Source organism: Falco peregrinus, chromosome 2 (genome assembly GCF_023634155.1).
Source record: "Falco peregrinus isolate bFalPer1 chromosome 2, bFalPer1.pri, whole genome shotgun sequence".
Lineage (NCBI taxonomy): Eukaryota > Metazoa > Chordata > Aves > Falconiformes > Falconidae > Falco > Falco peregrinus.
The window spans coordinates 92,959,247-92,970,392 of NC_073722.1; the positions used below are offsets into that span (position 1 = coordinate 92,959,247).

Consider the following 11,146-nt stretch of genomic DNA (forward strand, 5'->3'; position numbering starts at 1 on the left):
CCCCTTACCCCGCAGTGCAGAAGGGTGACAACAAGACACGGTGGCAGCCGCAGGCGCTGTGCCTTTACACAATCCTGCTTTATTTACCCCTTTGTACAAAACCGTTTTTTCCCTGCTTTATTTTACAAAGCCACCCCCGGCCCCTGGGGAGGGCAGGGGGGAGAGAGGGGACCCTGCAACCAGGGAGCACCTGGCCGCTCACCCACCCTGTCTCACCTCTGCTGGGGTCTCGGGGTGGGTGGCAGCGGTGGGGAGAGCCCCGACAGGGCAAATGCTCCCCCCGAGCCGTGGGGAGCCCAGGGACGGGGATGGGGGGCTTTAGCCCCATGGTCTGGCATCAAATCCTGCTGCCTCCAGCTCCCAACCTCCGTCCCTGTCCTGCAACGGTTACTGCCACGGACGAATAATAAATAGGCTCAGTGAGTAGGTAAATTTGGTACTATATATAGGGCTACAGCTTGATATATCCTCACTACGTAAAGACGAGGGGGGGAAAGGGGTCCCCCCAGCTCCTCGCGTACCCCCAGTCCCCCTGCGCCAGGCGCGAGTGCTCGGGAACTGGGTCTGGGTCTGCCCGGGTGGGCAGAAGGGTGGGGGCTATGGGAGGGACCCTGGGGGCCATGGGTCGAGGGGCTCTGGGACAGGGAGAAGGGCCCGAGGGGCAGCCTGGCCCCTCCGGCTGTGGGGAGGGAGTTCAGGTGGCTCAGCCACCCCCTGCCAGGGCTCCCACCGCTCGTGGTGCCAGCACCCTGCCGGGGTGGGCACCCAGCGCAGACCAAAGGGGTCTCCCCTCTGGTCACGTCTGGCCAAGCTCCTGCGAATGCCCCCCAGCTTTGAGCCTGCCCCGAGCAGGCATCCCTGCACACGGGGACCACGGTGTCCCCATGCAGCCACACCAGCCCCCTCGTCCCCATCCCTGCAGCGCAGAGCCCCCAGCACCGGGTGCCACAGGTCCCCACATAGCCCCCATCAGCGTCCTCGAGCCCGGGTCCGTGCGCAGCCCAGCTGAGCCCGGCTGCCCGGGGTGCGGACCCAGCACCGCGCTGGCCCTACAAGTACGTGTCCTCGCTCTCCCGGGAGCTCAGGCTCTCCTTGGACTGGTGGTGGGGGGAGACCTGCGGCTGCAGCAGCTCCCGGGCTGAGCCAGGGGCCCCGTTGCCCTCGGCCCCAGGGCCGTTGGCAGGGCTGGCCGGGCCCTTTTCTCGGCTCTTCTCCTTGCTCTTGCGGGCCTTGGGCACAGGGGCAGGCCCGGGGGAGACGACGATGGAGGGGACGGGCTCCAGCGCCTTGCGGGTGGGGGGCTCGGCCTCGCTGATAGCCTTGGCGCCATGCAGGCGCGGGGGGGACTTGCACTGCAGCTCCCCGTGCGTCTCCCGCCACTTCTTCAGCTGGATCAGGTGCTCCCGCTCGATCTGACGCTCCGTCACCGGCAGTTCGATGACCTGCAAGGGACGGGCCATCAGCATCTCCCATCAGTGACAGTGCCATCCTGGGTGGCTCTGCACCCCAGGCACTGGGGCACGGTCTGGGATACCCCACCAGGGCAGAGGCAACCCCAAATCAAAGCCTTTTGGGAAGTGCCCCCGTGCTGCACCAGGGGCAGCCCAGTCCAGCAGCCTGGTGCCTAACTGGGCAGCACTGGGCCCCGGCACCTTCCCCAGCACCCTCACCTCCTGCACCAGGAAGGTTTCCTGCATGATCTTGGGGCTGAGGGCCCTCAGCCTCTCCATGGTCTCATACTGGCCCTGGCAGGACTTGAGCTTGTCCGAGGAGCCCAGGGTGTGTTTGAGCAGCACAAGGCCCACTCGGAAGATGATCTTCACCCCTGCAAAGGGAGAGGTGAGGCAGTCAGCACCCAGCAGGACAGGGTGACGCCGCCACCATGTCCCTCCGATGCTGTAGGGTACAATATGCATGCCCTGACTGCTAGCAGGACCAGGAAGAGGGGGGATTTGGGATGGATGTGCCCCCAAAACTCCAGCAAAACAGCCCAGCCTGCACCCCAGGCACGTGGCTGCCACAAATCTGCTCTACAATGGGTCCCACGTGCCAGGCACAGGGAAGCAGCCACAGCAGTGCTCCTGCTGCAGCCCCGGGTGCCATCCTTTGCCTTACCCCTTTGTACAAAACCATTTCCCCCCGCTTTATTTTACAAAGCCACCCCCAGTCCTTGGGGAGGGCAGGAGGGAGAGAGGGTACCCTGCAGCCAGGGTATGGCTGGTCACCCCAGGAGGAAGAGGAGGACAGTGGGGAGCTTCTACCTTCACAGAAGAACATGTCCCAGACGCGCAGGACAGAGCTCCAGGGCAGTGTGCGGGAGAAGGCGCACATGAACCACTCGGTCATGTATAGGATGGGATCGATCTTCTGCTTGCTCAGGTGCTTGTAGGCCACTGGTGAGACCTTGTGCAGCAGGGAGAAGAGGATCTGCCCATCCAGCTGAATGGCCTCCTGCAGGAACAGTGTCAGGAGCCCCAGTCAGTGAGCACCTTAACCCCAGCCCAGCCCTGGGATCAGCTCCCCAGTGCCTGGCCCCAGAGGAGCAGCAGCCCACCCTTCAGACCAGGCTACAGGAGCAGAGCTGTGCCCCACAGATGCCGGCAGCAAAGCTACGTTTAGCTCCCCATCTCTGACTGTGGGATGCTCCTGGGGCCACAGCACAACGGAGTCCATGGGAGCACCCAGGATCTCCTTGAGCTTCCTTCTTTCTCCAGGGTGAGAAGCTGGGAAAGCTTGAGAGCTTTCGGCCTGGAGACATCACAGGTCCCTGCTGCCACCAAAGACACCACAGGCCCTTCACTCACCAGCTTCTCACTGTAGTAGCCAGGGAGGTACTTCTCGCAGATCTGCACCAGGCACCAGAACGCTTGCTGCAAGCCAAGGGACAGTGGGTGAGCACCCAGGTGTGCCCAGGGGACATCCCTACAGCCCCCACCCCACTCCCAGGGACCAAGGGAGTGGGCAGGAGGAGGCAGAGCGTACCTGGGACAATGGACACCTCCCTGCACCAGCCAAGCTCTGGGGTAAATGGGTGCCGTGAGCCAAGCACTCTGTCCACCCCAGAGACCCACACCTCCCCCTGGTTCCAGCTCTGTGGCCACTAGCTCTCCCTGCCCTCCCAGGCACGTGCCCATACCTCGGCTGGCATGTGCATGAGCAGGACAGCAGCGATGGGGGCCTGGGCCTGGCAGTAGCCTTCCTCTGGGCGGTACAGCGTGTATGCCTTCAGCACCCGAAACAGGTCCTGCTGCCTGCAGAGACACCCCAGGGATGGAGAGGTGGAGAGAGGGCAGGAACACGGCCCAGCAGCCTCCCCCATGGGCCCTATCAGCACTGGGCATCACATGGTGATCTGGCTACCAGCCACCACTCTTCCCACCCGAGCTTGGGTCAGTCGCTGCTGGGATCCCTCTTCCTCACATACCCAGGGCTACAGGACACGATAACCACAGCTCTGCTCTGGGAAGCTCTACCCACGGAGGCCCCATCCTGCCCGGATCCAAGGGGCAAGGCAGGAAGATGACCATCTCTCAGGGTGAGCCGTAGCTGGGCAGGGACCCAGCTGCAAGCACAGTGGCACAGATGCTCCCCGACACGTGGAGAACAGCATTTCCCTGTGAAATGGATGCCACAGCTGGCCAGTCCCTCGCTCTGCCCTCCTGCCATGGCAATTCCCACCCCACTGGGTGTCAGAGCTGGTGCTGAGGGCTGCAAACCACACACTGTGCTCCTGGGAAGCCATCCTGGTTTTAGCCCATGCCTGGATGCCCTGCAAGCTGGGGGGTATAAGGACCGTGGGGGACACTGTGGGGGACACTGCGGCTCCGTGAGCTGCTATAGACAGTGCCCACCCCGCAGTGCTGCTCCAAACTAGTGGCTGCCGAGGACCTGACACGCAGCAGCTCCACTTACCCGTGGCCTCCGCGCGAGACAAACATCTCATGGAAGGGGAACTGCCGATGGAGATCTCGCTCGATCACATCCAGCCACTTCGGGTCTCCCGTGAGGAGATCCAGTTCCTGAAGAGGAGAGGGCTGGGGTCAGCAGCACCCCAAACTGGCACGGTGCCAGCCCTTCTCCAGCATGTGGGGCCAGGGCCCGCAGCAAGCCCAGGGGAGCCAGCAGAGCAGCCACAGCGCTGGGCCTGCGCCTCTGCCTCAAACATGAGCCCCATCAGGTCATGGGTCAGCCCATGCTTGCTGGGACACTAGCCCCCTTGAACCACCCACCCCCCGCAGTGGGAACAAGCAGTTTCGGGGACCCCAACAGACGCCCCAGCCCTGGAGGCAGCAGGAGCCATCCCAGCACTGTCCTCCTCCGCCAGCATCCCCACCGCAGCAGTGTAGGAAGGTCCTCAGCAGCACTCACATCAAACTTGCCGATGTTCTGCTCCAACTTGACCTTACTCCCGGAGAGGTACTGCCAGGCACGGCCCCGCAGAGAGGGTGGGATCCCCTTCTGGCACCGCAGCCGGATCTGTGCGGAGAGACATGGCCATTACAGGGGAAATCATGGAGCGGTGGGGATCAAAATGACCCTGGCGCAAGATGGGAGCCAGGCCCAGCACCGCAGTCGCGGACTGGTCCCCTGCTGCCTCCCTGTTACAAGGGCACGTCCCCCTGCACCCCCAGGGACAGTGTGCCCAGCCACGTGTCCCGTGACAGCACCTAGTGTCACACAGACCTACAGGACAGCATGGGGACAGGCAGCCAGAGACCCTGCTCACCCCTCTCCCCAGCCCAGCACTTAACACACCAGCTGGGATGGCAGCCAGAGCCGCACCAGCGAGAGGGAGCTGCAGATGGCCGCCAGGAGCCCAGCCGAGGCTTTGTGGCTTGCAAACAGCTCCAAACAAGCCCAGCTCTGCCTCACAGCAGGATCCTGCTGAGAACTGGAAAATCAAACACTGGAGCCAAAGTGGGGAGCGAGTGGCTCCCTCCCCACCCCGCACAGCCCGTGGAAAGCACTGGGGACACAGGGGAGGGCTCTCCGACCCCCAGCCCAGCCCTCCTGCTTGCCAGTGGGGCCATGGGGAGCCGGGAGGTGCAGCGTGCCAAGTGTCTCAGCCTTTCCACCTGCTCATCCCGGGCAAAGGGCAGGACTGGCCCCAGCTCCACATGTGGCTGACTCCCGAGGCCCCCAGGGCCACTGACTGCCCACAGACAGCCACCAGTTTCCTTGGTGCAGGGCACCAGCCAGGACCAAAGTCCAGGTGGGGCAGTGCTGGTACCTACCCCTCGGCAGCGAGCTGAGCCACCTCAACTCTGCTGTTGCCAGCACCCCAGCAGGGGCCAAAACCAGAGACACCCCCCCCCTCCCCCACTCCAGTGCCCAGGGAAGCAGCACCATCTCCCCACTGTCCTCAGCCAGGGCATGCAGCAAGGTGGGGCCCGTGGGACCGGTGCTTTCAGCAGTTACCCCACATAAAACCCTGCAAAAGCTCAGCGCAGCCTCGGCGCTTCACGTCCCTGCTCAGGTGGCACATGCCAACTGCTGGAGATGCACCAAGGCTCTGCGAGCCATGGCTGACAGCTCCCAAGAGCTTCTCCTGCCTGCCCAGAGCTCCTTTTCCCCGTTTGCTTGTGTAACTTGGTAACAAGCGGTTCCATTTCTAAGCAGCCCAGCCCAGCGTGGTGGTAACGCCGTGTCCCCGGGAGGGTTTGCTGCTCCCTTGCTGCAGCACTGCTTGTTTGTCCTGGACCCCAGAGGGCTTTTGTGCCTGCAGGAAACGCAGCGGGCGATGCCCAGGGCGGCTGCGGGCAGCTCTGCCACTGCTGATGGCTCCCTTTTCAAGCCGGTCCCCTTCCTGCTGGCTAAGCTGCCAGGAAGGAAGCTGTGCTGCTGGGTTTTGGTTCGGCAGCCTCTCCAGCTGGCCAGGCTCAGCGCAGCCAAGGCCAAGCAGCTGCACATCTCATCCCTCAGCCCCACGCAAGGTCCTGCCATCACCACCACACTGGGGGTACCTGGCCCCCAGGATCCCACCGTGCCCTTCCAGGGACCAGGAGCGTGTCTGGGCTGAGGGATGCTGAAAGCAAAGAGCAGTCGGAGTGCTGCCTGCCCCCAGAGCAGGGGGAGCTGCCCACGCGTCTGCCCTCCCTCAGTCTGGCTAGAAGGGGCAAGGACCAGCACGTGGCACTGGCACAGCTCGGCGCCACAAAGGACGCGGAGTTGTGGTTCCGCTGGGATCTGGGCCAGGCAGGCGAGGGAAGGAGCGTTTCGGAATCCTGGAGCGGTGCAGGTGGGAGCGAGCCCGGCAGGAGCTGGCCCAAGAGATCCCTGGGCCGTTAGCCAACCCCGGTGAGGCAGCCAGAAAAGTACCGGGGTTTTTCAGAGGCGCAGGGAGCTCCTTCGGAAGCAGCAGGGCCCGAGCCACGCGGCGTGGCCCTGTACCAAAGCAGCCAGGCTTCTGCCAGAGCAGGGGCTGTCGGCAGCATCCGCAGCCAGGCCTGGCACTCTTCCCCGAGCAGCCCCAGGGCTCCAAGCACAGAGCAGCTCTCCAGATCAGACCTCAGAGGCTCTGGGCATAGATTTTTGCTGCAGGATGGACTAGACAGCACATCAGCCCCACGGAGACCCCCAGGAGCTCAGCCCAAGCACGAGGGAGCTCCTCTGCCAGACGTACGCCTGCCGGAGCATTCACCCGAGCCCGGAGGCCAGGCTGCAGCACGGCTGGAGAGCAGCGGAAACTGCCTGCAGAACAAAGCACCCGCCTGCCGCGGCCTGAAAAGCTCTCCCAAATCCTTTGCAAGCAGCCAGGAAAGAGATGAGGGATTCCTGCATCATTCACCAGGCACCGAGCAGGGACAGCGCTCCAGGAGCACAGTGCACAGAGCGGTGCCAGGAGGCTCTGCCAGCGAAGCAGGAAGGAGGCAGCAGCCCTTCAGCCACTCTCTGGCACTGCTGGTTTGTCCCAGCAACCTCACTGCTTCCAGCAGACACAGCAGCAACCTGGGACTTGCTGCATCCCATCCCTGCCTCATCCACAGGCTCAGGAGGTCAGGGAGCACCAACAGACCGAGCCATGGAGCCACCCAGCACACACACCACCATGAATCTCCTGGGGACCCCAGCTTGCAGCCCAGCGTCATGCACATCAGGCTCAAACATTTCCTACCCAAAGCTTTTTTTGGTCTACAAGATGCTCAGAACAGAAGTTTCCATGACTGAACAATTCCCATGGCTGCCTGCAGACAGCCAAAGCAGCCCTAGGAAGGCTCCAGCCCGGCGGGGAACAGACGGGGGCAGGAGCAGGCTGGCTCGGGGACTGCAAGCTCAGCCCCCCACAAGCTCCAGCTTCCCTCCCACCATGAGAAGCGTCACAGGGAGAGAACAGCCCATTCAAACCAACAGCATCCTCCAGAGGCAACGCGTCTGTCTGTGGGGACCTAGTGACACGCAGGCTGCCCCAAAGCCTCAAAGGGACACGGCTGCACCTGGCTGTCCCTCCCTGCTGCTTCCTCTCGCCTGCACAGCTGTCCCGGGGGCAGCCCCAGGGGACAATGCTGCCCCTTACCTTCTTGTGTTTTTTGGCCATCCACTTGTCCCAGTTGTTGAGCATATCCAGCCATTTGGACTCCCGCTGCCGCAGCACCTCCAAAGGCACCTCCTCCAGCCTGCGGGACGGGAGGGAAGAGGCCGGTCAGCATGGTGCCAAGCCCTCCCTGCAGCACAGAGTCCCCCCCATCCTCTCGGCACCCTGGGTGCCCCCCAGCAGGCACAGAGCCTGGCCAGGACACACTCGAGCGCACCGGCGTTTCAGCAGCTGCTCGGTGCTGCCGGAAGCGCTCACCACCCATGAAATCACTGCGCCAGCGCAGCCCCAGCTCCTCAGCAGTTCAAAACCTCTTGGGAGCAGCCTGCGCTGCACCGACTGCATGCCTCAGCATCCCTGGGGAGCTATGCCCAGAGAGAAGGGCATGGCAAGAAGGTGAGGAACCGGGGAGCACATCCGGAGGCGATAGCTGAGCTAAGCAAGGTCCAATCCACCCTGCGGGGGCTGGCTGCAGACTGAAAAAGCCGGGGCCATAAGCATCGTGTCACCCGCACGGCCCGTCGTGCTCCAAAAGCCTGGCGCTGCTCCAGCCCCGGCGTTGAGCCCGGCTGAGGGTCCCCCAGGAGGGAGGGGAGTGTTTTCCAGCAAGCTCAGCCTAGCCAGGGAATCCAATTTAACCCTGCCGAGGCAGGCAGGGATGCTGCCGCAATGCCAAAGCCAACGAGGGGGAAGCCGGCACTGCGGAAACCCCCTGGGTCCCTCCGCCTTTCGTCAGTGAGGACACGGGTGACAAACAGCTTGGCCAGGCCCTGGGCACGGACATCCCAGGGAGAGCAGATGCTCCTTCGGGACATCAGTAAAGAAGGCCAACTCCAGCAGGCTTGACGCCTTCCTGGCTTTCGGCATCCCAGGAGCAGCCAGATCGTTTCCAAGGACCCGACAGTGGTCTGGATGCTGAGCATCCCCCAGGGAGATGCCAAGCGCCCAGCCCCGCTGCAGGACACCAGGCCCTGCCTCCTCCCAGACCTCTCTGCGTGGGGAGCCGGAAGGCAAGCAGCACAGCGCGCCCAGGGCCACATCCAGCTGGCAGCACTGCCCCACTCCCTGCCCAGCCCTTCCCCGCCGGCTCCCACCCACCACAGCGGGTCAGCAGGGCCAAGAGCGATTGTTTCAGAGCAAACCCGCTCCAAAGGGATCCACTTTGCTTGGTGGGGCCACCCCACCCTCCCCAGCACGGGCTGGGCACGGCCAGCAGCGCAGCCCAGCACGGGGATGGAGAGCGCGCTGGCCCCGAGCCGGGAGCCTGGGCTGCCGGAGGAGCTGGGGCTCTCTGAGGCGTGGGAAGCTTGGGAGCGCTGGACGCTGGATCCAGGAGCTGGCTGTGGGCCTGCTGGAGCCCAGCCAGCCCAGACTGGAAGCTGTTACCAGCTGATGGCTGCTTGGCAGCGGGCACAGAGCAAGGACCAGAGGCATTTCAGATGGCCAAGGCGGGGAGGACGAGGTGAGGGCACGCCAGGCCGGGAGGCGGTGATGCCCTATGCAGGGAAGGCGCTCCTTTGCATCCACACTGTGGGTGACCACAGCTCAGCACTTCCTGATGCCCCCAGACCCTCTGCAGATGCTGGGACACCCCACTTGCTCTCCCTATGCTTCCCCAAACCCTTCCAGCTAGAAGGACCCCAACTCTGCCAGCCACGGTGGAAGGCCACGTACTCCTGTTTATTCCTGGACAGACAGAAACCAGATAAAAGGCCTGGAGGAGAGCAGGATTTGGCCCCAGAACATCTGCAGGGCGTGGGAGGAAGGCTCAGTCCCCAGTGCCCACACAGTCACCACGCTGTTGGCACCCCCAGGAGCAGCCACTCGCCTCCAGCGCCACGAGCTCCAGCCAGGGGAGCTGCTGCCTGCTGGACCCCAGGGACAGTGACATCCACTCCAAGCACCCAGGGATACAGGAAACATCCCAAACGCGGCAGGTGGCCAGGATGGGGTGCAGCACCCTAGGCAGGAGAAGCCACCCAGCTCCTACGGTGCTGAGCTGTCAGCCTGGTGGGCAGGGACAGGGTTTATCACCCCGAGCAATGCACCTTGCCCAGCACCAGCAATCCAACCGGCGGTGACTCTTCTCCCTGCGGACTGGCCGAGTAATGCCCATAGGTTAGGAGGGATGAGTGCTTTGCTCGTTACAGATGGGGAAACTGAGGCACGGAGCCCAACCGACACCACAGCACGCAGGTGTGCAAACCACCAGGGAGCCCCCCTGCCAGCACTGGCCCAGCACCGCCATTGTCCCGTGCTTCTCTGGGCGTTGCTGCGAAGCCGCGGCCAAGAAGGCAAACACCAAACATGCTGCCGAACCAGCTCGCCAGCAGCCCTGAGCGCATTCCTGGGTGCCAGCACCAGCCCGGGGCCCAGCACCTCCTCGCCACCGGCGCCGGTGGTCCTGGCACGCCGCCGAACGGTGGCTCGGCCTCTCCGGTTTGACAGCGGCCAAAAATACGCCGGAATGCGGCGCTCGGAGCGCGGGGTAACCAGACACTGACCCCGGCGGGAGGCCCGGGCGCTGCCGGCAGACTCCCGCCATCCCCCCGCTGCCGGCCCTCCCGGGGGCGCGGGGCCGGCTCGGAGCGCTCACCGCGCACGGGCCTGGCCAGGGCCTGGGCCGCCGGGGGAAGCGGGACACGCCGAGCGGCCTCTGCCGGGACACGGGCTCCCCCCGCCGCTGCGGTAGCGGCCTCGGAGCCCCCCGGAGCCTCGGCCGCCCGCGGGCCGCCCCGGGGGCTGCTGCCGCCCTTCTCCACCGCTGCCGAAGGCCCCAAGCGGCGGGCGATCCCCACCCGCCCGGGACGGGAAGAGCCGCTACCGGCCCGGCCCAGCGGCCCGCAGCCCGGCCCTGCGGGGGCGCTCGGGGCCGGCGGCGGCCTCGGCCGGGCCGGGCGCGGCTCCCCCAGGCGGCGCGGCTCCCCCGGCCCCGGCCCCACTCACGGCCCCTCGGCGCTGCGGCTGCCCACGATGAAGCCGAACTTATCGACGCGCCGCTCCTCGGGGCCGCCGCCGTTAACCTCCGAGTCGGACCCGAGCGAGCTGAGCTCGTCGCCGCCCGGCTCGGCCAGGCTCTCGCGGGTGCCGGCCAGGCCCTGGTGGCGGCCGCCGGGCGAGCCGGGCCCGCCGCCCCCGCGGCTCTTGGCCATGGCGGCGCGGCTCAGCGGCGGCGCGGCCGCTCCTCCATGCCGCGGCCACGGCGGCGGCCACGCCCCCCCCAGCGGGGCACGCCCCCACGCCGCGCCGCCATTGGGCGGGAGGGGGCCTTCGGCCAACCAGCTGCACGGGTGGGCACGGGGACCGCCCGCCTCGGGAGAGGACTGGTCAAGAGGGCGGGAGGGAGCTGTCCGTCAGGGCTTTGGCCCCGCCCCCCGGCAGCGAGCGCTGGGCAGCGCCTGGGCCGCGCTGAGCCCAGAGCGGGACCCCGCCGGCTCGGCTGGAAGCGCCCGTAGTGGGGCAGCACGGGGATGGGGGCGCTAGGACCAGTCTCCCCAGGGCGATGGCTGTGCTGCAGCCCGGGGTCCCTCGATAACACAGTAACACAGACGTTTTATCCCTCGGTATTCCCAGGGTCCTGCCAGGCTGGTAAAAGGGGCTGGGCTGGAAGTGTCA

General features: G+C 65.4%; 1 protein-coding gene across 1 annotated transcript; it reads right to left on the reverse strand.

The window, feature by feature from the left end:
- Nucleotides 1–59: 59 nt before the first annotated feature.
- On the reverse strand, nucleotides 60–10,759 carry TBC1D10A (TBC1 domain family member 10A). Its single transcript, XM_055795198.1, has 9 exons — nucleotides 10,478–10,759; nucleotides 7,514–7,613; nucleotides 4,369–4,476; nucleotides 3,913–4,019; nucleotides 3,137–3,251; nucleotides 2,805–2,870; nucleotides 2,262–2,451; nucleotides 1,671–1,825; nucleotides 60–1,442 (listed from the first exon to the last, which is right to left on the reverse strand). Exons 1-9 carry the CDS (start codon nucleotides 10,681–10,683, stop codon nucleotides 1,050–1,052), a joined length of 1,440 nt encoding a protein of 479 aa, XP_055651173.1. The 5' UTR covers nucleotides 10,684–10,759; the 3' UTR covers nucleotides 60–1,049.
- Between the last annotated feature and the right edge of the window lie 387 nt (nucleotides 10,760–11,146).

Coding starts and splice junctions, on each gene's coding strand:
- TBC1D10A (XM_055795198.1), bottom strand. CDS start 10,683: ATGGCCAAGAGCCGCGGGGGCGGCGGGCCCGGCTCGCCCGGCGGCCGC. Junction 2,871..3,136: donor TCATGCACATGCCAGCCGAG/GTATGGGCACGT, acceptor CTTGGCTTGCAG/CAAGCGTTCTGGTGCCTGGT. Junction 2,452..2,804: donor GCTACTACAGTGAGAAGCTG/GTGAGTGAAGGG, acceptor CTGTTCCTGCAG/GAGGCCATTCAGCTGGATGG.